General features: G+C 40.0%; 1 protein-coding gene across 11 annotated transcripts in view; it reads left to right on the top strand.

Annotated features, from left to right (window-relative positions):
• Positions 1-27,324, top strand: part of FREM1 (FRAS1 related extracellular matrix 1) — a 171,341-nt gene that overhangs the window by 37,707 nt on the left and 106,310 nt on the right. For 10 of the 11 annotated variants that reach the window (XR_004350496.1, XM_032635999.1, XM_032635997.1 and 7 more), the window contains 3 exons: positions 11,621-11,752; positions 13,853-14,197; positions 20,003-20,145. Coding sequence is in view for 10 of the 11 variants with exons in the window: in XM_032635999.1 (XP_032491890.1) it covers positions 11,621-11,752; positions 13,853-14,197; positions 20,003-20,145 (620 nt within the window). In the remaining variant the exon portion in view is untranslated. The remainder of the gene's footprint in view (positions 1-11,620; positions 11,753-13,852; positions 14,198-20,002; positions 20,146-27,324) is intronic. The other variant, XM_032636009.1, reaches the window with a different exon arrangement.

The following is a 27,324-nucleotide window of genomic DNA, read 5'->3' as shown; positions in this document are numbered from 1 at the left end:
GCTGGAGCACCAAGAGCCTGTCATCCACACGTTCAGAATAGAAGGGAGGAGAATAAAAGAAACAAAGAAAAAATGAAATAAAGTTTTTAAAATAAAAAGTTATTATTAAAAAAATTTTTTTAAGTATTAAAAAGGAAGGTAGATAGCAACCAAACCAAAAAACAAATCCGGGGCTTCCCTGGTGGCGCAGTGGTTGAGAGTCCGCCTGCCGTTGCAGGGGACACGGGTTCGTGCCCCGGTCTGGGAAGATCCCACATGCCGCGGAGCGGCTGGGCCTGTGAGCCATGGCCGCTGAGCCTGCGCATCCGGAGCCTGTGCTCCGCAACGGGAGAGGCCACAACAGTGAGAGGCCCGTGTAGCGCAAAAAAAAAAAAACAAAAAAAAAAACAAAAAACAAAAAAACAAATCCACCAATGATAGCAAGTACTAAAAACTATACTAAAAAAAAAAAACAACAAAAAAAACGGACTGACAGAACCCTAGGACAAATGGTAAACATAAAGCTATACAGACAAAATCACACACAGAAGCATGCACATACACACTCAGAAAAAGAGGAAAAGGGAAAAATATATATATATTGTTGCTCCCAAAGTCCACCTCCTCAATTTGGGATGATTCATTGTCTATTCAGGTATTCCACAGATGCAGCGTACATCAAGTTGACTGTGGAGATTTAATCCGCTGCTCCTGAGGCTGCTGGGAGAGATTTCCCTTTCTTTTCTTTGTTTGCACAGCTCCTGGGGTTCAGCTTTGGATTTGGCCCCGCCTCTGCGTGTAGGTCGCCTGAGGGCGTCTGTTCTTCGCTCAGACAGGACGGGGTTAAAGGAGCTGCTGATTCGGGGGCTCTGGCTCACTCAGGCCGGGGGGAGGGAGGGGTACGGATGCGGGGCGAGCCTGCGGCAGCAGAGGCCGGTGTGACATTGCACCACCCGGAAGCGCGCCGTGTGTTTTCCCGGGGAAGTTGTGCCTGGATCACAGGACCCTGGCAGTGGCGGGCTGCAGAGGCTCCCAGGAGGGGAGGTGTGGAGAGTGACCTGTGCTGGCACACAGGCTTCTTGGTGTCGGCAGCAGGAGCCTTAGCTTCTCATGCCCGTCTCTGGGGTCCGCGCTTTTAGCCGCGACTCGCGCCCCTCTCTGCGGCTCTTTTAAGCGGCGCTCTGAATCTCCTCTCCTCGCACGCCAGGAAAGAAAGAGGCAAGAAAAAGTCTCTTGCCTCTTCAGCAGGTTCAGACTTTCTCCTGGACTCCCTCCCGGCTGGCTGTGGGGCACTAGCCCCCTTCAGGCTGTGTTCACGCCGCCAACTCCAGTCCTCTCCCTGGGATTCGACTGAAGCCCGAGCCTCAGTTCCCAGCCCCACCCGCCTCGGCGGGTGAGCAGACAAGCCTCTCGGGCTGGTGAGTGTTGGTCGACACCGATCCTCTGTGTGGGAATCTCTCCGCTTTGGCCTCTGCACCCCTGTTGCTGTGCTCTTCTCCGCAGCTCGGAAGCTTCCCCCGTCCGCCACCCACAGTCTCCATCAGCGAAGGAGCTTCCTGGTGTGTGGAAACCTTTCCTCCTTCACAGCTCCCTCCCACTGGTGCAGGTCCCGTCCCTATTCTTTTGTCTCTGTTTTTCCTTTTTCCCTACCCAGGTACGTGGGGAGTTTCTGCCTTTTGGGAGGTCTGAGGTCTTCTGCCGCGTTCAGCAGGTGTTCTGTGGAGTTGTTCCACATGTAGATGTATTTCTGATGTATCTGTGGGGAGGAAGGTGATCTCCACGTTTTACTCTTCCTCCATCTTGAAGCTCCTCCTTCTGACCATTTTAAAATCAGATTGTTTGGTTTTCTGCTGTTGAGTTATGTGAGCTGTTTATATATTTGGATATTCAGTAAGTTGTCTTTTCATTTTGTTGATGGTTTCCTTTGCTGTGCAAAAGCTTTTACGTTTGATTAGATATCATTTGTTTATTTTTGCTTTTGTATCTGTTGCCTTAGGAGAAAGATCCAAAAAAATATTGCTATGATTTATGTCAAAGAGTGTTCTGCTATGTTTCCTTCTGGGAGCTTTATGGTTTCCAGTCTTACATTTAGGTCTTTAATCCATTCTGAGTTAATTTTTGTATATGACATGAGATATTGTTATAATTTCATTCTCTTTATGTGTAGGGGCCTGGTTTACTGTAGGACTTTGCCTGAATTGAGCCAGTGGTATAGGGAACTGTTACTGTTCCTTCAATCTCTAGACTGATACAGAGCCCTTTGAAAAGGAGGCAGGCACATTTGAGGAAGACACTTCAGTAATATCACAAACATATAAGGGGACTCCCCTTCCCCAGTGGGACCTGTAGACATTTTTCATGGACACTGCGCACTGAGGCTAGGCAACTACCTCAAACTTCTAGGAATTATTGAACAGTGACTTTGCAACAACACTGGTACCTGGGGACACGGGATGCCATTGTAGTGGGAGTTCACGGAGCCTGCATTTAGGAGATAAATGGATTTTTAACCAGGATATCTCTCAGCGGTCTCAGTGGAACCCTGATTATCACTCACGGTTTATTTTCTATTTTCTGTGTGGTAGTTTAAATAGCGACCCTCAGCAGATAGTAGAATCCTCACTTTAGCTCCCAGACTCTTACAGTAAAGGCTATTATGGTCTAAAAGACCAAAGGAAGCATGTGGTATTTCACTTGCCTAAAAAAATAATCAAAAGCAATACTACATTCCTTGGGGGAACCTCAGGTATTAGAACCAGCACCAAAGATGTGAAAAGAGTGGTGCGGTCTTACCACATCCTCATTATTTATTTATTTATTTACTTACATTTATTTTTTTCAAAAAAATTTATTGCAGTATAGTTGATTTACAGTGTTGTGTTAGTTTCAGGTGTACAGCAAAATGACTCAGTTATACATATATTCATTCTTTTTCAGGTTCTTTTCTCATATAGGTTAACACATAATATTGAGAAGAGTTCCCTGTGCTATATAGTAGGTCCTTGTTGGTTATCTATCTTATATATAGTAGTGTGTGTATGTTAATCCCAAGCTCCTGATTTAATCCTTCCCCCCTTCTTTCTCCTTTGGTAACCATAAGTTTGTTTTCAATATCTGTAAGTCTGTTTCTGTTTTGTAAATAAGTTCATTTGTATCATTTTTAAAAATTAGATTCCACATGAGTGATATCATATTTGTCTTTCTCTGTCTGACTTACTTCACTTAGTATGGTAATATTTAGGTCCATCCATGTTGCTGCAAATGGCATCATTTCATTCTTTTTTCTGGCTGAGTAATATCCATTGTATATATGTACCACATCTTCTTATCCATTCCTCTGTCAGTGGATATTTAGATTACTTCCATGTCTTGGCTATTATAAGTAGTGTTGCAGTAAACATTGGGGTGCATGTATCCTTTCAGATTATGGTTTTCTCTGGATATATGCCCAGGTGTGGGATTGCTGGATCATATGGTAGTTCTATTTATAGTTTTTTAAGGAACCTCCTTACTGTTCTCCATAGTGGTTGTACCAATTTACATTCCCACCAACAGTGCAAGAGGGTTCCCTTTTCTCCACACCCCCTCTAGCCTTATTGTTTGTAAACTTTTTGATAACAGCCATTCTGACGAGTGTGAGGTGATACATCATTGTAGTTCTGATTTGCATTTCTCTGATAATTAGTGATAATTTTCATGTGCCTATTGACCATCTTTATGTCTTCTTTGGAGAGGTGTCTATTTAGATCTAATGCCCAGTTTTTGATTGGGTTGTTTGTTTTTTGACATAGAGCTATGTGAGCTATTTGTGTATATTTGTAGATTAATCCCTTGTCAGTTGCATCATTTGCAAATATTTTATCCCATTCTATGGGCTGTCTTTTCATTTTGTTGATGGTTTCCTTTGCTGTGCATAAGCTTTTGAGTTTAATTAGGTCCCATTTGTTTTTGTTTTTATTCTCTTTACTCTAGGAGGTGGATCAAAGAAGATATTGCTGTGATTTATGTCAAAGAGTGTTCTGCCTGTGTTTTCCTCCAACAGTTTTATATTGTCCAGCCTTAAATTTAGGTCTTTGATCCATTTTGAGTTTATTTTTGTGTATGGCGTTAGAGAATGTCCTAATTTCATCCTTTTACATATAGCTGTCCAGTTTTCCTAGCACCACTTCTTTTTTCCATTGTATATTCTTACCTCCTTTGTCATGGATTAATTGACTGTAAGTGTGTGGGTTTATTTCTGGACTTCCTATTCTGTTCCATTGATCTATGTGTCTGTTTATGTGCCAGTGTCATACTGTTTTGATTACTATAGCTTTGTAGTATAGTCTGAAGTCAGGGGGCATGATACCTCCAGCTTTGTTCTTTTTTCTCAAGATTGCTTTGGCAATTCTGGGTCTTTTATGTTAATTTTAGGATAATTTGTTCTAGTGTGAAAAATGTCATGGATATTTTGATAGGGATTATGTTAAATCTGTAGACTGCTTTGAGTAGTATGGACATTTTAACAATATTAATTTTTCCAATTCATGAACATGGGCTATCTTTCCATTTCTTTGTATCATCTTCAGTTTCTTTCAGCTTTCTGTAGTTTTCAGAGTACAGGTCTTTCACCTTCTTTGTTAAGTTTATTCCTAGGTATCTTATTCTTTTTGATGCAGTTTTAAAAAGGATTGTTTTCTCTTTATGATTGTCATTATTAGCTTATAGAAAAGCAACAGATTTCTGTATATTAATCTTGTATCCTGCAGCTTTACCGAGTTCACTTATTAGTTCTAATAGTTTTTTGGTGGAGGCTTTAAGGTTTTCTATATATAGTATCATGTCATCTGCAAATAGTGACAGTTTTTTTGTTTGTTTGTTTTTTTGCTGTACGTGGGCCTCTCACTGCTGTGGCCTCTCCCGTTGCAGAGCACAGGCTCCTGAAGCGCAGGCCCAGCAGCCATGGCTCACGGGCCCAGCCACTCCGCGTCATGTGGGATCTTCCCAGACCGGGCACGAACCCGTGTCCCCTGCATCGGCAGGCACACTCTCAACCACTGCACCACCAGGGAAACCCAATAGTGACAATTTTACTTCTTCCCTTCCAGTTGGATGCCTTTTATTTCTTTTTCTTGTCTGGATGCTGTGGCTAGGACTTTCATTACTGTGTTAAATAGAAGTAGAGAGAGTGGGCATCCTAGTTTTGTTCCTGAGTTTAGCAAGAAGCCTTTCAGCTTTTTGCTGTTTAGTATGATGTTAGCTGTGGATGTGTCATAAGTGGCCTTTATTATGTTGACATATGTTCCCTCTATGCCAACTTTGTTAAGAATTTTCGTCATGAAAAGGTTTTGAATTTTATCAGATCCTTTTTTTGCACTTATTGAGATGATCATGGGATTTTTATCCTTCCTTTTGTTAATGTGGTGTATCATGTTGATTGATTTGTGGATCTTGAACCATCCTCGCTTACCTGAAATAAATTCTACTTGATAATGTTGTATGATCCTTTTAATATATTGTTGATTTGGGTTTGCTAATATTTTGTTGAGGAATTTTGCCTCTATATTCATCAGAGATATTGGCTGGTAATTTTGTCTAGTTTTGGTATCAGGTTAATGGTGGCCTTGTAGAGTTAATTTGGGAGAGTTCTCTCTGTTTCAATTTTTTAGAAATAGTTTGAGAAAGATAGGTATTAGCTGTTTTTTTATATATGTTTGGGAGAATTACCCAGTGAAGCTGTCAATCCTGGGCTTTTGTTTGCTCGCAGTTTTTTTTTATTACTTAAAAAAATTTTTTTTTATTACTAATTCAGTTTCACTACTGGTGCACAATTTGTTCAGATTGTCTATTTCTTCCTGATCCAGTCTTGGAAGAGTGTATGTTTCTAGAAATTTATCCTTTTCCTCTGGGTTGTGCAATTTGTTCACATATAACTGTTTGTATTATTCTCTTATGATTTTTTTCTCTGTGATATCAATTATTTCTCCTCTTTCATTTCTTACTTTGTTTATTTGAGTCCTCTCTATTTTTCTTGATGAACCTGGATGCAGGATTATTGTTTTTGTTTAACCTTTCAAAAAAACAGATTTTGGTTCCATTGATTTTTTTTCTATTTTTTTTTTTTTTGTCTCTATTTTTATTTATTTCCTCTTTGATCTTTATAATTTTCTTCCTTCTGCTGACTTTGGGCTTACTTTGTTCTTCTCTTTCTGATTCCTTTAGGTAGTAGGGTAGGTTGTTTTTTAAGATTTTTCTTGTTTCTTAGGGTAGGCCTGTATTGCTGTAAACTTCCCTCTTAGAACTGCTTTTTCTGTGTTACATAGATTTTGGAAAGTTGTGGGTTTATTTTTTTTTTTCATTTCTCTCAAAGTATTTCCTGATTTTCTCTTTGATTTCTTCATTGACCCATTGGTTTTTTTAGTAGCATGTTTTTTAGTCTCCACGTGTTTGTGTTTTTCTCATTTTTCTTCCTGCAATTGATTTCTGGTCATACCATTGTAGTTGGAAAAATGCTTGATATCATTTCTCTCCTCTTAAATGTTCTGAGACTTGTTTTGTAGCCTACCATGTGATCTATCCTGGAAAAACATTCTCTGTACACTTGAAAAGAATGTGTATTCTGCTGTTTTTGGATGACATATCCTGTAGGTATCTGTTAAGTCCAACTGGTCTAAAGTGTCATTTAAGACTATTATTTCCTTGTTGACTTTATGTCTGGATGATCTGTCCATTGATGTAAGTGAGGTGTTAAATTCCCCTGATATTATTGTATCATTGTCAGTTTCTCTCTTGATGTCTGTTACTATTTGCTTTATATACTTAGTTGCCCCTATATTAGGCATATTTGTTAACAAATGTTATATCCTTTTCTTCTGTTTTTCCCTTTATCATTATATAATGCCCATTTTGTCTTTTGGTAAGACTTTGTTTCAAAGTCTATTTTGTGTGATATGGGTATGCCTACCCCCTGCTTTCTTGTCATTTCCATGAAGATCTTTTTTCCATCACCTCACTTTCAGTCTGTGTGTTTTTAGCTCTGAAGTGGACCGCTTGTAAGCACCACATGGATGGATCTTGGGTTTTATTGTGTGTGTGTTTTTTTTTAATCCAATCAGCCATCCTATGTCTTTTCATTGAAACATTAAGTCCACTGGCGTTTACAGTGATTATTGATAGGTATGTACTTATTGCCACTTCGTTACTTGTTTCCTGATTCTTTTTGTTGTTCCTCTCTGTTCTTTTCTTCTTTTAGTTGCTTCCCTTGTGTTTGATGATTTTCTTTAGTGGTATGCTTGTGTTCCTTTACTATATATTTGCTTTTACTAGTGGGATTTTTCCTTTCCTACAGATTCTTACTTCTTGTTGTAGCCTGTTCTTTTCCACTTAGAGAAGAACCGTTAACATTTCTTTTAGAATTGGTTTAGTGTTGATGTACTCTTAGTTTTTGCTTATCTGAGAAGTTCTTTATCCCTCCTTCAATTCTGAATGATAATCTTGCTGGATAGAATATCCTAGGTTGTAGGTTTTTCCCCTTTCAGCACTTTAAATATATCATGCCACTTCCTTTTGGCCTGCAAAATTTCTTCAGAAAAATCCATTGGTAGCCTTATGGGGGTTCCCTTGTATGTGATTCTTTGTTTTTCTTTTGCTACCTTTAGAATTCTCTTTTATCTTTAACTTTTGCCATTTTAATTACGATATGTTTTGGTGTGGTTCTCTGATTTCATCTTGTTTGGGATGCTCTATGCTTCCTGTACCTGGATATCTGTTTTCTTCTTCAGGTTTGGGAAGTTTTCAGCTATAATTCCATCAAATAAATTTTGACCCCTTTTTTTTCTCTCTTCTCCTTCTAGGACCCATGTAATGTGAATGTTATTATGTTTGATGTTGTTCCAACCGTCCCTTAAACTGTTTTCATTTTTAAAAATTTGTTTCTCTTTTTGCTTATCTGATTGGATGTTTTCCATTATTCTATCTTCCAGAACACTATGTGTTCCTCTGTATCACTTAGTCTGTCATTAATTATTTCTAGTATGTTTTTCGTTTCAGTTATTGTATATTCAGTTTAGACTGTTTTTTTTTTCATATTTTCTAGTTCATCTATTCCCTAGTTCAGTTAACATTCTTATTACTAATCTTTAAACTCTTCTTCTGGTAATTAATTCATCTCTGTTTCACTGGATGGTTTTTCAGGTTTTTTTCCTTCTTTCATTTGAAATAAGATCCTGTCTTTTTGTTTTGGTTAACTTTCTCTGTCTCTATAAAATTAGGTAAAAGTTACCTATCCTGGTCTTGAATGTGTGTCCTTGTGTGAGAGCATCCCTGTACAGTCTGTGTGTTCCCAGTGGATTTCACACGAGAGCTTGATCTGGTGTGAACATAAGTCATGTCTTTCCCCAGAGCGTGCTGGCAGCTATCAACTTTGTAGGGGTTGGGGCTGGAGATGGAGGAGCTAGAGCCAGAGCCAGGTGTGAGTGGGAGCTTCTCCTCTGCTCAGTGGCCAACACCACCCTGGAGCTGGAGCAGAAACCCTGGGTTGGGCTCAAGCCAGCTCCCTCCCCCGCAACTGTGCTCTCTCCTCAGCTGTGGCAGCCCTGGTTCTAGTGGGGAACTGTGCCTCAGAGCAAGAGGGGTTGGAAAGGGTGCCTGGCATGGGCCAGGGCACGCACTGAGGCAGTTGTGGGAAACCAGCCAGAGTCCTGGGCAGTTTCAATCTGCTTTCTCTCTCTTGTCATGGGAGTGAGCGAGAATGTGTGTGTTCTTCATGAGCAGAGTCTAGATTTCTTACAGCCCTGTTGTCAGTCCTATTGGTTTTCAAACCTTCTAAGGGCACTCGTCCTCCCACTGTTGGACCCCAGGGCTGGGGGACCCAGTATATGGTTCAAGCCACTCCCCAGGGATATCTCCACCCTTGTAATCCCCCTCCTCTTCTGTGTCCCCTCCTAGGGGTGCAGGTTCCAACCTGATTGATTCTCTTCCTTTCCTACCCAACTCCATGTGGATCTTTCTTATAGCCTTGGTTGCATAAGGGTCTTTCTGTCAGTCTCCAGTCCATTTCCAGTGAGAATTGCTCCACATGTAGATGTATTTTTGATGCATTCACAGGGGTGGGAGGAGGACAGGAGGTGAATTCTGCATCTTCCTACTCTGCCATCTTGACCTCCTCCTGCTTTATTTCTTTTAAGAGAAGGCTTTGCACTGCCTCTCATTCCTGAGTAGATTTAAAATGCAATGTATATATTTAGATAAAATGTAAATGTGAAATGTAAATGATTTTTTTTCCTTTCCCATTAATACCATCAAGAGCATTCAAAACATACTTATAAACAGTGTTGGTAGGTTCAGTTAACACAGAAAATGTCTGTGTGATTTAAATACTCAGGTGGCAGCTTAAACCGATTACCTCTTGTGCTTGTGTGTGTGTATGTGTGTGTGCTTGCATATGGGTAACATACCATGTGTGTGTATTTGTATGTATGTGAGTTTCAGTAGAGATGGACAACGTTGGTTGGGCATCCTTGATTTATAATCTGGCTCTCTGTACTACTCTACCTCTGTTTGAGGGATAATGAGAGAAAAGAATGAATTAGTGATCTAAAGTTTAGTAATAATCAAATATTAATTACATTATTGCTTGAGTGTAGAGGCTTAATGGTCTGCATATGTGTATGTGATCTGTGAAACCAGGCTTGTTAAGAGCTCCAAATCTGGTTTTGACTAGTTTGGACACCAGAATTCTTTTTTAAATGAAATTTTATTTATTATGAACTTAAGTTCATCATTGAAAACTTGGAAAGCACAATAAGTAGGATAAATAATAATGAGTTGATAGTAATGAATAAATGAATGAAATAATAGTGGGTGAATAAAATCACTCATTACTCCACCACGAAGACATAACCACCATTACTGTCTTGCTGTATAAATTTCTAGTGTTCTCACTTGCTCCTCTCCTGCATCCCATGATGCCTTGTCCTGTGCTGTACTGTGCACTCTTGGCTTCAAAACCCTTATTACCAGTCGCAGAGATTCTTTATATGTGCTTGTCCTCCCTCTCTCCCTCTTTCCCTGCTTCCCTTCCTTCTACCCATCCTTATTTCTCTCCCCGCTACTACCTCCTCCCTCCCTCCCTCCCTCCCTCCCTCCCTCCCTCCCTCCCTCCCTCCCTTCCTCCCTTCCTCCCTTCCTTCCTTCCTTCCTTCCTTCCTTCCTTCCTTCCTTCCTTCCTTCCTTTCTTTCTCTCTTTCTTTCAATATGCCATATGTCTTAGCCCAGGTACCATAGCAAACAGCCCCTTAGGCAGATTACATGCGCTAACGCTTTACTGAAAACTAGAGTAAGGGGAAGGGAAGTTGGGGGTTTGGGGGCAGCAAATAAAAAGGTGGTGTGACTGAGCTGGTCATAGGTTTACAAGAAAATAAAGCTGATTGCTCGATAGTGCTGATATCTCCAGTAGGAGATGAACCCACTCTGTGTGGGAAGAGTCAGGGGTGGGGTTGAGAAAGTGTGAACAAACACATGTCAGCTCCTTCCATCTCCTCTCTCACCCTGGTCAGTTTGCCTCACTGAATGTTAACTCCCCACATGCCTAGGTCGTGTTACCTGGCTCTTCTTAATAGCACTGTACAAACTCCTTGAGTCCCATGGTGTGGGACCTGGCCATGGTCACAGGGAAGGTCACGCCAAAACCTCGTCTGGTGGGCAGTTGAGGGCAGCAACATCAGAAGATGAGGCAGTGGTGGCAGCCAGGGCTTTACAATGTGGGGACTGTGGGAAGCCTATTGGAGCTGCTGCAGCTAGAAAGCAGGCACATGGTCAGCATCAGGAGGAAGGGGAGCTGGGTAGATTTGAGGGGAAGCATTAACTGGGTCCACCAGTGCACTGCCTTTAAATTTCATCACCTTGCTTCTTTAAAAGGCTTTCTCCTTTTCGCGAGTCTCTTCAGTCTGTTGGCCCCCAGCTCTACTGGGTAATGGGAATGGTTGATGATGCTGCCTGTCTCTAACGGCAGTGTTCAGTCTGGAACCTGTATTCTTGCTCTGAGATGCACGCATTCTCTCCCCATTTTCCCTCCAGCGTGCTGGGTCCAAGGAGAAGGTTTTATTTTTAATTTCTTTAGTTATAAAAGTCCCTTCCTTATTAGAGTCTAGATTAAAACACAGCCCTCATTATAAAGTGTCAGACCTTTCCTGTCTAACATCATTAAATATTCCCTAGCACAGTGACTGTATTTGTGTATTTAACCACTTGAATTCTGTATCCCGTGGGATACTTATGCTCTTATAATTTATGTGTAAAAGCACTTCTGACTCTTGCCCACTTGAAATATGTGAATGCAGCCTTTGAAAAATTCCTTGTGGACCTTTTTGAACTAGAGACCACTGTGAGCATAACATCTGTTATTTCCTTCTAATATTTATTTTTGGCACCATCATGCCTCTAAAGGATATGTCATAAGGAACCAGTTGTCAGGTTGGAGTCAATAGTACTAATAGTAAAAATATTACTTAAAATAAACACTAAATTCCAGTTTCTTGAGAAGCTTTTGAAGATACAGTTTTTACCTAGTTTTGTGAGTGAAAATTCTTTAATCTTGTCTTAAAGTAGGCATCTTGGCATGTCATAGAACTTTCCAGGACACTTTTTGTGCTTTCTCTTGTAGGTCTGAATCTCCTAGAGGGACAGTCTCGGGCCATCACTTGGGAACAGTTTCAGATTGTTGACAATGATGACATTCATGCTGTCCAGGTAGTCATTGTGGATGGCCTGCAGCACGGACAGCTTACTCTGAGAGGTGAATGAACAAACTTTGTAACTTAGAAAAAAACCCAAGAAGTATTTTCTCCAAAAGCAAATCATATTTAACAGGATATGTGTAGTATCTCTTGAGCTTCATTTCTAAATGAATTATCATAAGCTCCAGATCCGGAGATCTTGAAACCATTGGCTTTTGTATTAGGATGCTCAAATCAATGGATGACATTTTATGAATGGTCTTTTGTACTTGGGTCATTGTTTAAATCTCAGATTTGCTTTCTGGAGCCATGTAGGGCTCCTTCTAAATATACTCCTTAACTGATTATCTTATCCCAGTTCAAAGACAAAATATTTCCTTTTCATTTCTCTGCTTCAGAGAAATGCAGTGAAAAACAGAAAAACTTATGTTTTTTAATTAGTAATAATTATGCTATTATGTTATTAGTAGCAGTTGCTGTGGTTTAAAAGAAATGAATTTATAGTTATACGGATGGTAGTTAACAAGGTAATGGCCCTAATAAAAATATCCATACTTAATGATAATATAGTCCATTTCTTGTAATGAGCTCAGAGGATTTAATTCTATTATCCTCTTAGTTTACCAAACTGCAAAGTAGAAAGAGAGCTCTTATTTATCATTGTTTGTGATTAGGAAATTCTGAAAAAAATAAAATCAAAAATAAAATGATAAATTCTCTTGCCTAATCCCAAGACAATGAGAGTTTAGCTTAAGCTGGATGTATTAGTTAGGATGGATGTTCAACTGCATGTAAGGAAAACACAACTACAGCAGCTTAAAAATTCAGGAGTCACTCTCTCCTTGTGACAAGTTGCACGGAGGTAGGTATTCTGTATCCATGATGCCAGCGGCTCTTTTCTGCTCTGTCAGTGGTCACAGGATGGTGCCTACACCTCTAGGCTTTTAATCAGTGTTAGGGGAAGGAAGAAAGAGAAGGAACAATAAAAAAAATTAGGCCATCTAAGTTTGCTCTATTTTACAACTTTTCCTAGGAGCCTGATACAATGAAGTCTGATTATATCTCTCATCAAGTTACATACTATCCCCCTAGGTGCAACAGAGTCTGGGAACCTGAGTATTTTTAAATAGTCATATTACCATTCTAAATAAAACTAGGATTCTTGTACTGAGGAAGAAACAGAAAGTTCCTGTTGGGCAAGTAACTCATAGTGTTCATTATACTCATGTTTAATCCATAAAACCATATGGAGTGGGGAAAGAAATAGGACACCTGCCATCAAGAACTGTAATAGTTTGTGCAGAGTGAAGCTATGTTTATCAGTACTATAGAAATGAAGTGGAGAGTCATAGCCCATAATGCAATGATGTTCTGGCTCAGAGGAAGAAAATAGTGTAAACATTCATTAAGCATTTACTCTGTGCCAGATCGTACAAAGCATTCTACATACTTTATCTCACATCAGCTTTATGAAGCAAGGTACTATTATTACACTCACTTTGCAAATGGGAACCTGAGACTTAGAGAAGTTGACTTGTCTGTCTGGAAAATGGCCGAGCTGGGATTCAAACCCAGGCCATTTGCTACCAGAGCTCTAGCTCTTGCTCATTAAGCTAGTGATTCTCAAACTTTAGCATGCATTAGACTCCTGAAGGGCTTGGTAAAACATAAATTGCTGGGACCCACCAGCAGAATTTCTAATTCAGTAGGTCTGGGGTAGGACCTGAGAACCTGCATTTATAATGACTTCCCAGATGGTGCTGATGCTGCTAGTTCGAGACCACGACTCTAAGAAGTGCTGTCAGATGATGATAATGAGTCGAAGAGCAAGTAATACTTATTGTAGGTACACTGTTGTTTGAGTTCTCTCATCCTTAAGAGGGAATGTTAGGTAGGTATTATTATCTCTGTTTTATAGATGAGTCTCAAATAAATTAAATACCTTGCCCAAGTCCACCCAGCTAATAAGTATTACAGCCAGTATTCAAAACCAGGTCTTTGGAGCCCCAGAACCCACTAAACAATCTATGGTTTTTCCAGGCGAGGGAAGCATTGGCTGCACCACTTTCCATTTCACACCCTCTCCTGCAGTGCTGCTTTCACTAACCTGCTGCCTCCACACCTTTTTCATTCCGCTCCACCTCTGTTCTTTCCATCAGGGGGGAAGGGGTTTCTCTTCACCGTGGCTGACCTTCAGGCTGGAGTCGTTCAATATCATCATGATGACAGTGACTCCACCAAAGACTTTGTGGTCTTCAGGATATTTGACGGCCAACACAGCATCCGACATAAGTTTCCCATCAACATCTTGCCCAAAGATGATAGTCCACCATTCCTCATAACCAATGTTGTGATTGAACTGGAGGAGGGGCAGACCATACTGATCCAGGGTTCCAAGCTGAGAGCTTCAGACATGGACTCCAGTGATGACTACATCTTCTTTAATATCACGAAACCCCCGCAGGCTGGAGAGATTATGAAGAAGCCAGCACCAGGACTGATAGGTAAGTTCTGGGCAGTTAAGATCATTTGTGTTAGAATTTGTGCTAAGGGAGGCATCAGGTTTATGAGGTAAGATTCTATTATTATTATTACCATTTCGTAGATGGGAAGCCTGAGATTTAGGTTAAGTTGATCTATCCATATGGAATCTAGAAAGTTCCAGAGCTGGGCCTCAAGATAACCATTACACTGTGAAAAACTTAGTCTGCTGTGCAAGGTAAGAGAACAAATAAGGTTGAAGAGATATGTTTGACCTATTCTAGATTATTGATAAAGAAATTTCATGAATAACATTTATTTACATTTTGTTAGAATAATTTCATAACTACTTTTTGAAGTAGGTAGGTCAGGAGCTTGACAAAATAGGTATCAAGCAGTTTTACTTAAGACTGTTTCTTTTTTTAAACATTTAATTTTATTTTTAATTAATTAATTATTTAAAAATTGAGATATAGTTGATGTACAATATTATATGTTTCAGGTGTATAACATAGTGATTCACAATTTTTAAATGTTATAATCCATTTATTGTTATTATAAAATATTGGCTATATTTCCCATGTTGTACAACATATCTTGAAGCTTATTTATTTTATACATAGTAGTTGGAACCTCTTAATCCTATATGCCTATATCGCTCCTCCCCCTTCACTCTCCCCATGGGTAGCCACTAGTTTGTTCTCTATATCTGTGAGTCTGTTTCTTTTTTGTTATATTCACTAGTTTGTTGTATTTTTTAGATTCCATGTGTTAGTGATATCATACATTATTTGTCTTTCTCTGACATTTCATTTAGCATAATACCCTCTAAGTCCATCCACATTGTTGCAAACTTTCATTCTTTTTAATGGCTGAGTAGTATTCCATTGTATGTATATATGTGTGTGTGTGTGTGTGTGTGTGTGTGTGTATACACACCACATCTTCTTTGTCCATTCATTTGTTGATGGACACTTGGGTTGCTTCCATGTATTGGCTATTGTAAATAGTGCTGCAATGAACATTGGGGTGCATATATCTTTTCAAATTAGTGTTTTCATTTTTTTCAGTCATATATCTAGGAGTGAATTGCTGGGACATATGGTAGTTCTATGTTTAGTCTTTTAAGAAACCTCCATACTGTTTTCCACAAAGGCTCACCAATTTACATTCCCACCAACAGTGTACAAGGTTCCATTTTCCCCACATCCTTGCCAATATTTGTTATTTATGTTCTTTTCAATGATAGCCATTCTGACAGGTGTGAAGTGATATCTCATTTGCAATTCTCTGATGATTAGTGATGTTGAGCATCTTCATGTGCTTGTTGGCAATCTGTATGTCTTTGGAAAAATGGTTACTCAGTTCTTCTGCCATTTCTTAATCAGGTTGTTTGTTTTTTTGCTGTTGAGTTATATGAGCTGTTTGTATATTTTGGATATTAACCCCTTATTGGTCATATCATTTGCAATATTTTCTCCCATTCAATAGGTTGTCTTTTTGTTTTGTTGATGTGCAAAAGCTTTTAAGTTTAACTAGGTCCCATTTGTTTATTTGTGCTTTTGTTTCTTTTGCTTTAGGAGACAGATCCAAAAAAATCGCTATAAATTAAGTCAAAGTGTGTTCTGCCTTTGTTTTCTTGTAGGAGTTTTATGGTTTCAGATCTTACATTTAGGTCTTTAATCCACTTTGAGTTTATTTTGTTTATATGGTGTTAGAGAATGTTCTAATTTCATTCTTTTACATGTAGCTGTCCAGTTTTCCCAGCACCATTTGTGATTAGGAAAAGAGACTGTCTTTTCTCCATTGTATATTCTTGTCTCCTTTGTCGTAGATTAATTGAACATAAATGCATGGGTTTATCTCTGGTTCTCTATTTTGTTCTATTGATCTATGTGTCTGCTGTATGCCAGTATCATACTGTTTTGATTATTGTAGCTCTGTGGTACAGTCTGAAGTCAGGGAGTGTGGTTCCTCCCAGCTCTGTTCTTCTTTCTCAAGATTGCTTTGGCACTTCAGGGTCTTTTGTGTTTCCATACAAATTTTAAAATTATTTGTTCTAGTTATGTGAAAAGTGCCGTTGATATTTTAATAGGGATTGCATTGAATCTGTATGTTGTCTTGGGTAGTATGGTCGTTATAATAATTTTAATTCTTCCAGTACATGAACAGTGTATATCTTTCCATCTGTTTGTGTTGTTTTCAATTTCTTTCATTAGTTTCTTAATTTCAGATACATTTTAACAACTCTGCATTTGTACTCTCCTCCCCTACAGCTACTGTTTTTGATGTCATATAGTACATCTAATTTTTTGTATATCCCTTAACTGCTTATTGTGGATGTGGATGATTTTACTACTTTTGTCTTTTAATCTTCCTCCTATCTGTGTGTGTGGATGGTTTACTACCTTTATATTGTGTGTTTGCCTTTACCGATGAGCATTTTGCTTTTGCAGTTTTCACGTTTCTAGTTGTGGTATTTTCTTTTTCTCTTAGAGAAGTCCTTCAACATTTCTTGTTAAGCTGAACTCTTTTAGCTTTTGCTTGTCTGTAAAGCTATTGATCTCTCCATCAAATCTGAACATGAGCCTTGCTGGGTAGAATATTCTTAGTTGTAGGTTTTTCCTTTGCATCACTTTAAATATATCGTGCCACTCCCTCTGGCCTGCAGAATTTCTGTTGAAATTCGGGTGATAGCCTTATGGGTGTTCCCTTGTATGTTACTTGTTGCTTTTCCCTTGCCATTTTTAATATTCTCTCTCTATCTTTAATTATGCCATTTTATTTTTATTTTATAGTTTTAAAAATATTTATTTTATTTACTTATTTTCCTTATCATTATTAGTTTTTTTGGCTGCGTCAGGTCTTAGTTGCAGCACACGGGATCCTTGTTGAGGCACTCTGGATCTTTTAATTATGGCGCGCGGTCTCTTCGTTGCAGTGCTCGGGCTTCCCTCTAGTTGTGGCATGTGGGTTTTCTCTCTCTAGTTGTGGCAAGTGGGCTAGAGGGTACATGGGCTCTGTAGTTGTTGTGTGTGGGCTTGGTTGCCCCGTGGTGTGTGGGATGTTAGTTCCCCAACCAGGGATCGAACCCGCATCCCCTGCATTGGAAGGCTGATTCTTTACCACTGGACCACCAGAAGTCCCAATTTTGCCATTTTAATTACAGTATATCTTGGTGTGTTCCTCTTTGAATTAATCCTGTATAGGACTCTCTGTACTCCCTACACTTAGATATCTGTTTCCTTTACCAGGTTAGGGAAGTTTTCATCTATTATGTCTGCAAATATGTTGATAGGTTCTCTGTTTCTTTTCCTTCTGGGACCCCTATAATGTGAATATTAGTGTGCTTGAGGTTGTCCCAGAGGTCTCTTAAGCTGTCCTCATTTCTTTTCATTCTTTGTTCTTTTGTCTGTTCAGCATCAGTGATTTCCACTACTCTGTCTTCCAGCTTCCTAGTCATTTCCTCTGTATCATTTAGTCTACTGTTGAGTCCTTGTACTGTATTTTTCATTTCAGTTATTGTATTCTTCATCTCTGTTTGGTTGTTCTTCATATTTTCTAACTCTTTGTTAAAAAGCTTCTAACTTCTTGTTCTATGCATCCATTCTTTTCTTGGGTTCTTTGATCATCTTTATCATCACACTACCCTTATCTCTTTCTCAGGTAGATTGCCTATCTCCGCTTCACTTAGTTCTTCTTCTGAGGTTTTATCTTGTTTGTTAGAAACACGTCTGTTCCTTTGTTGCCTTATTTTGCCTAGGTTGCTGTTTTTATTTTTATGTATCTGGTAGGTTAGTTACATTTCCCAATCTTGGAGAAGTAGCCTTTTGAAGGAGACATCCTGTGTGTCCCAGCAGCACATCCCCCTCTCATCACCTGAGCTATATGCTCTAGGGGTTCCCCCAATGAGGACTGAGTGTGTCCTTCTCTTGTGGTGGGCTGACTATGTAGGCAGTCTTGTAGGGTTGATTTGCCCCCTGTCCAGTTGGTTGCCAGGCCCTGCCTTGTGTAGAGGTTGCTGACTGCTGGTTGGTGGGACCGGGTCACAAGGTGGTGCTGACTACAGAACCCCAGGGGGCACTGGGGCTAGTGCTGGCTCATTGTTGGGTTGAGTCAAGGTCCAGGAGACTCCAGGGCTGTTACCCACCCACTGGTGTGTTGAACCAGGTCCTGGTGCTAATGCTGGCCTACTGGTGGGCAGAGCCAGGTCCTGGAGTCTGCTTGCAGGGGTCCTAGAGCTGGTTTTGGATTACTGGTGGGTGGGACTACTTCCTGACACAGTTGGGTGCAGGGTCCAGGGAGTCCTAAAGCTTCTGTTGGTCTGCTAGTAGGCAGGACCATGGTCCAGTTGGTCCCCGTGCAGGTTTTGGCCTATTAGTGGGCAGGTCATGTCTGCAGGCTGTATATCTGTGGCTTTCTTTCAGCTAGTGTCTGCCCCTTGGTGGATGAAACTAGTCTCGAGGCTAGCGCAGGCTCCCTGGAGAGTGGGGCTGGGGCCCAGGCTATTCTGGAGCTGGTACCTGCCCAGTGGTGGGTGCAGCTGGATCCTGAGCTCTCTGGTGGACAGGGCAACGTCCAGAAGCAGCTGTTCATGCAGGAGGTCTTATGACAGCCTGTCTGCTGGTGGGTAAAGCTGTGTCCCCACCCAGTTAGTTGCTTGGCCTGAGGCATCCCAGCACTGGAGTCTACAGGCCTGTGGGCTGTGTCGGGGCTGGGTCTTCACCCTAATAAGCTAAAGAGAAGATTCCACAATGGCATTTGCCAGTGCCAGTATCCATGTGGTAGAACAAGTTCCCAAAATGGCTGTTGCCAGTGTCTATGTCCCTAGGGTGAGCTGCAGTTGCCTCTTGTCTCTCCAGAAGATTCTCCTAGATCAGCAAGTGATTCTCACCCAGGCTTCTATCAAATTACTGCTTCTTCCCTGGGTCCTGGAGCATGAGAGATTCTTTATGTACCCTTTAAGAGTGAAGTCTCTATTTCCCCCAGCCCTCTGGGACTCCCAAAAGTCACCCCACTGGCCTTCAAAGCCATATGCCCTGGAGGCTCACCTTCCCAAGTGCAGGACCCCTGGGCTGGGGCTTGGACCTCTTAGTCCTTTGAGAGACTCTGCAGTTGTCATTATTTTCTTGTTTGTGGATTGCCCACCCTGCGGTATGGGACTTGACTATTTTGTGACTTTGCCCCTCCTACCCATCTTGTTGTTCCTTCCTTATATCTTTAGTTGTAGAAGCTCTCCTCTGGTAGGTTCTGGCCTTTTTCACTGATGGCTGTTCCGCAGACAGTTGTGGTTTTGGTGTGCCCATGAGAGGAGGTGAGCTCAGGGTCTTTCTCCTCTGCCATCTTGGCTGATGTTAAGACTATTTCTTGAAAATATTTTTCTAATGCTAATTTTTCTATATATTAAGGCAGATGTAGTAACTTTAATTTTTCTGCTTTATTATTTATAAGCTTTGATAAAAGCATTTAATAATGATTCCGTGGACGAACTACTATACATAAAATAGATAAGCAATAAGGATTTACTGTATAACACAGTGAACTATATTCAGTATCTTCTAATAATATTTAGTGGAAAAGAATCTGGATATATCTGTATCTATATCTATCTATCTATCTCTCTCTATATATATGTCTGAATTCCTTTGCTGTATACCTGAAACTAACACAGTATTGTAAATCAACTATACTTCAATTTAAAAAAAGGATTCCTTGGGTACATACAACATACTAGACTGAGAAAACTTCTGGAGATAAATCCAATATCATTATACCCCAACACCTGGCAGACTGTTACAAAGGTATGTGATATTTTGTGGACCCAATAGGCTATCCTGTCCCTGGCTTCCTTCAGATGGATCTGTTCAATGGCATCATTTACTATCGTCATTTTGGTGGAGAAATCTTTGAAGATTCATTTGAATTTGTCCTGTGGGACAGCCATGAACCTCCAAATCTCTCAGAGCCACAGGTAAGAGTCCATCTCTGAACTCTTTCCCAAAGTCTTGTCCACAGATATCAGTTCTAGAAGATGTAATTAGAAACTACAGGAAAACAGATTTCAAAGCTCCAAGTTTGAGAAGCAATGGAGTAAGCAAAATTAAGTCAGTTTCTTTGCAACATAATTGCTCTCTTACTTTTCCACAGAGTTATGTAAATTACCATGAATGCAGTGTTTCCAAGGTTATTTAACCATCCGACCCTTCTATAAAGAGCACCTCACAAAATTTGCTTGCTTCATAACAATAACAACAAAAAAACCCACTGGCTTATTTTGTGTGTTGTGGTTAAAACATAGGCTCTGTAGTTAGACTGTCTTTGTTTTTGTCCTGTTCTTGACATTAACTGACCTGTGACTCAGTTTCTTTATCTGTAAAACAACATCCTTATAAAGTGATTGTGAGGGTAAGTGACGTAATACATGTAAGTATTGAGAACTTTCTGGCACATAGTAAGTACTCAATAAATATATCAGCTATTATTTATCATTGCTTTTGAAGAACTAAGAGTTTTACTACCACTCAAGGATATTATTTAAATATATAGAATACAAAAATAGGCTTAAGGAGCCATCATCCTATACAAATTACAGATGAGGAAGGGTCTGGGCAACTCTAAAGGGGTAGACTCCTTGCAAGAAGAGGATGATTGGTGGTAAGGATGGAAAAAAAGGCTTCTGAAAATAAGTGGTACCCACTACATATAGTGTCCCTATTGGTTATATAATATCATCTCATAGTGTCATGGTCACTGACATTAGCCAATGCATAGATGATTGAGCTATTCATCTGTCTGCCAAGATAAAGGTAACAAATGGAAGCATGACGTTTAGAGCCCAGAAACTGAAGGAAGTAGGTGTTCCTATTAAGAGGGAATGGAAAATGAATCAGAAAATTCTCAATTCACCTGCTCATTGACTGAAAAGAAATCAATTCCTTTATAAATAACAGCCTCCTCTTTTCATCAATGCGTAAAATTATGCCATTTCTAGATTACATTTTTGCTTGAGACCTTAGATGATTTGATAATCCAAAATGGAAACTATTAATAGGATTTATTTCTAAATCTTTTGTTGTATCCACTCAAACTGAGCTATGTTTCTGACTAGAATACTGTATCGTTTTTAGCAAACTATAGGCCTTTTTAAAAACAGAAAATTCAGGATTCCTTTTACCTTTTATGCTATTGTATATTTTATAGGTCATATTTTTCATACCCGCAAACATAGATGTCAGTTTCCTCTACAGTAAAGACCACAGTAATGAAAACTTTATTGAAATAAAATTATTTTTAAATCTTGGCAAATATGTCAGGCTGAATTCTATAGATCCAGTTATTCCCCATGATGGATGGGCTTCTAAAGAAGTCATAATTATATTTTTCTCTACTTTTATTCATCTTCTTAATCTATGTTGAGGGGGAGGGAGGGAAGAAAGAAGGGAAGGGTGGAGAGAGAGAGAAAGAAAGGGAGGATGGGGAGTGGGAGGGAGGGGAAAAGGAGGGAGGGAGAGAGGGAGAGTGAGAGAGAGAAACAGAGAAACAGAAAGACTTTTGCTCTGTTTTCATGTACCGCCTATTTTTTGACTCCTAAATATTCTCCAGCTCAGAGTTGTATACCAACATCTCTACCTGACATCTCTACATTCATTTTATTTATTTTTTCTATTTGGAAGATTTATTTATTTTTTAACATCTTTATTGAAGTATAATTGCTTTACAGTGGTGTGTTAGTTTCTGCTCTATAACAAAGTGAATCAGCTATACGTATACATATATCCGCATATCCCCACACTCTTACGTTTCCCTCCCACCCTCTCTATACCACCCCTCTAGGTGGACACAAAGCACTGAGCTGATCTCCCTGTGCTATGCGGCTGCTTCCCACTAGCTATCTATTTTACATTTGGTAGTGTATATATGTCAGTGCTACTCTCTCACTTTGTCCCAGCTTACCCTTCCCCCTCCCCATGTCCTCAAGTCCATTCTCTACATCTGCATCTTTATTCCTGTCCTGCCCCTAAGTTCTTCAGAACCTTTTTTTTTTTACAGTCCATATATATGTGTTAACATATGGTATTTGTTTTTCTCGTTCTGACTTACTTCACTCTATATGACAGTCTCTAGGTCCATCCACCTCACTACAAATAACTCAATTTCATTTCTTTTTATGGCGGAGTAATATTCCATTGTATTTATGTGCAACATCTTCTTTATCCATTCATCTGTTGATGGACACTTAGGTTGCTTCCATGTCCTGGCTATTGTAAATAGAGCTGCAATGAACATTGTGGTACATGACTCTTTTTGAGTTATGGCTTTCTCAGGCTATATGCCCAGTAGTGGGATTGCTGGATCATATGGTAGTTCTATTTTTAGATTTTGAGGAACCTCCATACTGTTCTCCATAGTGGCTGTATCAATTTACATTCCCACCAACAGTGCAAGAGGGTTCCCTTTTCTCCACACCCTCTCCAGCATTTATTGTTTATAGATTTTTTGAGGATGGCCATTCTGACTGGTGTGAGGTGATACCTCATTGTAGTTTTGATTTGCATTTCTCTAATGATTAGTGATGTTGAGTATCCTTTCATATATTTGTTGGCAATCTGTAAATCTTCTTTGGAGAAATGTCTATTTAAGTCTTCTGCCCAATTTTGATTTTTTTTTTTTTTTTTTTTTTTTTCGGTACGCGGGCCTCTCACTGTTGTGGCCTCTCCCGTTGCGGAGCACAGGCTCGGGATGCGCAGGCTCAGCGGCCATGGCTCACGGGCCCAGCCGCTCTGCGGCATGTGGGATCTTCCTGGACCGGGGCACAAACCTGCGTCCCCTGCATCGGCAGGCAGAGTCTCAACCACTGCACCACCAGGGAAGCCCTTCTGCCCATTTTTGGATTGGGTTGTTTTTTTTTGATATTGAGCTGCATGAGCTGCTTATATATTTTGGAGATTAATCCTTTGTCAATTGCTTCATTTGCAAATATTTTCTCCCATTCGAGGATTGTCTTTTTGTCAGGTTATGGTTTCCTTTGCTGTGCAAAAGCTTTTAAGTTTCATTAGGTCCCATTTGTTTATTTTTGTTTTTATTTGTTTTTATTTCCATTTCTCTAGGAGGTGGGTCAAAAAGAATCTTCCTGTGATTTATGTCATAGAGTATTCTGCCTATGTTTTCCTCTAAGAGTTTTATAGTGTCTGGCCTTACATTTAGGTCTTTAATCCATTTTGAGTTTATTTTTTGTGTATGGTGTTAGGAAGTGTTCTAATTTCATTCTTTTACTGTAGCTGTCCAGTTTTCCCGGCACTACGTATTGAAGAGGCTGCCTTTTATTGGCATATAGTTGCTTGTAATAATCTCTCATCATCCTTTGCATTTCTGCAGCATCAGTTGTTACTTCTCCTTTTTCATTTCTAATTCTATTGATTTGCGTCTTCTCCCTTTTTTTCTTATGACTCTGGCTAATGGTTTATCAATTTTGTTTATCTTCTCAAAGAACCAGCTTTTAGTTTTATTGATCTTTGTTATTGTTTCCTTCATTTCTTTTTCATTTATTTCTGATTTGATCTTTATGATTTCTTTCCTTCTGCTAACTTTGGGGTTTTTTTGTTCTTCTTTCTCTCATTGCTTTTGGTGTAAGGTTAGGTTGTTTATTTGAGATGTTTCTTGTTTCTTGAGGGAGTATTGTATTGCTAAAAACTTCCCTGTTAGAACTGCTTTTGCTCATCACATAGGTTTTGGGTCGTCATGTTTTCATTTTCATTTGTTTCTAGGCATTTTGTGATTTCCTCTTTGATTTCTGCAGTGATCTCTTGGTTATCTAGTAGCGTATTGTTTAGGCTTGTTTAGCCTCCATGTGTTTGTACTTTTTACAGATTTTTTTCCTGTAATTGATATCTAGTCTCACAGAGTTGTGGTCGGAAAAGATACTTGATACGATTTCAATTTTCTTAAATTTACCAAGGCTTGATTTGTGACCCAAGATATATCTATCCTGGAGAATGTTCCAGGAGCACTTGAGAAGAAAGTGTAATCTGCTGTTTTTGGATGGAATGTCCTATAAAAATCAACTAAGTCCATCTTGTTTAACGTATCATTTAAAGCTTGTGTTTCCTTATTTAGTTTCATTTTGGATGATCTGTCCATTGGTGAAAGTGGGGTGTTGAAGTCCCCTTCTATGATTGTGTTACTGTTGATTTCCCCTTTTATGGCTGTTAGCATTTGCCTTATGTATTGATGTGCTCCTTTTTTGGGTGCATAAATATTTACAATTGTTATATCTTCTTCTTGGATTGATCCCTTGATCATTATGTAGTGTCCTTCTTTACTTCTTGTAATAGTCTTTGTTTTAAAGTCTATTTTGTCTGATACAAGAATTGCTACTCCAGCTTTCTTTTGATATCCATTTGCATGGAATATCTTTTTCCATCCCCTCACTTTCAGTCTGTATGTGTCCCTAGGTCTGAAGTGTCTTGTAGACAGCATATACACAGGCCTTCTTTTTGTATCCATTCAGCCAGTCTGTATCTTTTGGTTGGAGCATTTATTCCATTTACATTTAAGTGGTTATTATCGATACATATGTTCCTATTACCATTTTCTTAATTGTTTTGGGTTTGTTATTGTAAGTCTTTTCCTTCTCTTGTGTTTCCTGCCTAGAGAAGTTTCTTTAGCATTTGTTGTAAAGCTGGTTTGGTGGTGCTGAATTCTCTTAGCTTTTGCTTGTCTGTAAAGGTTTTAATTTCTCCGAACCTGAATGAGATCCTTGTTGGGTAGAGTAATCTTGGTTGTAGCTTTTTCTCTTTCATCACTTTAAAAATGTCCTGCCACTCCCTTCTGGCTTGCAGAATTTCTGCTGAAAGATCAGCTGTTAACCTTATGGGGATTCCCTTGTATGTTATTTGTTGCTTTTCTCTTGCTGCTTTTATTATTTCTTCTTTGTATTTAATTTTTGATAGTTTGATTAATATGTCTCTTGACATGTTTCTCCTTGGATTTATCCTGTATGGGACTCTCTGCTTCCTGAACTTGATTGACTATTTCCTTCCCATATTAGGGAAGTTTTCAACTATAAACTCTTCAAATATTTTCTCATACACTCTCTTTTTCTCTTCTTCTTCTGGGACCCCTATCATTCGAATGTTGGTGCACTTAATATTGTCCCAGAGGTCTCTGAGCCTGTCCTCAATTCTTTTCATTCTTTTTTCTTTATTCTGCTCTGCAGTAGCTATTTCTACTATTTTATCTTCCAGGTCACTTATCCGTTCTTCTGCCTCAGTTATTCTGCTATTGATTCCTTCTAGAGAATTTTTAAGTTCATTTATTGTGTTTTTCATCACTGTTTGTTTGCTCATTAGTTCTTCTAGGTCCTTGTTAAACGTTTCTTGTATTTTCTCCATTCTATTTCCAAGATTTTGGATCATCTTTACTATCATTATTCTGAATTCTTTTTCAGGTAGACTGCCTATTTCCTCCTCATTTGTTTGGTCTGGTGGGTTTTTACCTTGCTCCTTCATCTGCTGTGTGTTTCTCTGTCTTCTCATTTTGCTTAACTTACTGTGTTTGGGGTCTCCTTTTTGCAGGCTGCAGGTTCGTAGTTCCTGTTGTTTTTGGTGTCTGCCCCCAGTGACTAAGGTTGGTTCAGTGGGTTGTGTAGTCTTCCTGGTGGAGGGGACTGGTGCCTATGTTCTGGTGGATGACTCTGGATCTTGTCTTTCTGGTGGGCAGGACTGTGTCTGGTGGTGTGTTTTGGGGTGTCTGTGACCTTATTATGATTTTAGGCAGCCTCTCTGCTAATGGGTGGCATTGTGTTCTTGTCTTGCTAGTTGTTTGGCATAGGGTGTCCAGCACTGCAGCTTGCCTGTCATTGAGTGGAGCTGGGTCTTAGCGTTGAGATGGAGATATCTGGGAGAGCTTTCGCTGTTTGATATTATGTGGGGCCTGGAGGCCTCTGGTGGACAAGTGTCCTGAACTTGGCTCTCCCACCTCAGATGCTAAGGGTGGCAGCCGGCCAGAGTACCCATATCCTGTCGGCCACATGGCCAGGTACGTGGGGAGGTTCTTGCCTTTTGGGAAGTCTGAAGTCTTCTCCCAGTGTTCAGTAGCTGTTCTGTAGGAGTTGTTCCACATGTGGATGTAGTTTGATGTATTTGTCGGGAGGAAGGTGATCTGCATGTCTTACTCCTCCGCCATCTTGAAGGTGCCCCCTCTGGCTGGTGGGCGGCTGCAGCCAGCCGTCTCCAGGTGGCGGTGAAGTCGGGTGGCTGTTCTCGTTGGCTCCGGCAGACCTCTGCATTCAGTTTAAACTCAACATGTTCACAAGACATTTAGCATATTTCCCTGAAAATTTGCATGAAACCACTATAACTAGAATCTTTGAAGTCATCCCTACCCCCTTTCTCTCGCGTATCTGCATAACCAGTTGGTCAGCTAATCTTAATAAATCTACTTGAGAAATTGCTCTCATCTGTCTCTACTTCCCCACCCCACCGTCATTGCTTTAGTCTCAGCCTTCATCCGTTTTGGACTAGATTATCCTCCACATCTGTCATATGGTCTCTTAAGAATAGACGAGATTAGCCACATCCTTTTTTTTTTTTTTTTTTTCTGTACGAGGGCCTTTCACTGTTGTGGCCACTCCCGTTGCGGAGCACAGGCTCCGGACACAGGCTCAGCGGCCATGGCTCACGGGCCCAGGTGCTCTGTGGCATGTGGGATCTTCCCGGACTGGGGCACGAACCCGTGTCCCCTGCATCGGCAGGTAGACTCACAACCACTGCGCCACCAGGGAAGCCCAGCCACAGCCTTTTCATTGAGGACAATTAAAACTCATTGTTGGAGTAGCAGTATGTTTAGTAGAGTACATCTAGTGTCCATTTTTTCCCAGCTCTCCCTCTTCTGATGTGTGGCAGCTTTAGCTCATTCAGACTGTGGACTGGCACTCAGCTATAGAATCACCTGCTCCAGGAATCATCCTCTGATGCTCCTATTCCATACCTGTTTCCCCAGGCTTGAGCATCTGGTCCTTTTATATAATCTGATATCAAATTACTATGTGAGGCCATTATTTTATTGGATCAACTGTGAGCTCATTTATGACAGGGATCCTGATTTATTCATCTCTCTGCCTTTAGATCTTGGTATCTGACTCAGAGTAGAA

This window comes from Phocoena sinus, chromosome 6 (assembly GCF_008692025.1).
Source record: "Phocoena sinus isolate mPhoSin1 chromosome 6, mPhoSin1.pri, whole genome shotgun sequence".
In the NCBI taxonomy this organism is placed as follows: Eukaryota; Metazoa; Chordata; class Mammalia; order Artiodactyla; family Phocoenidae; genus Phocoena; species Phocoena sinus.
This window is presented reverse-complemented; position numbering and strand designations above follow the sequence as displayed.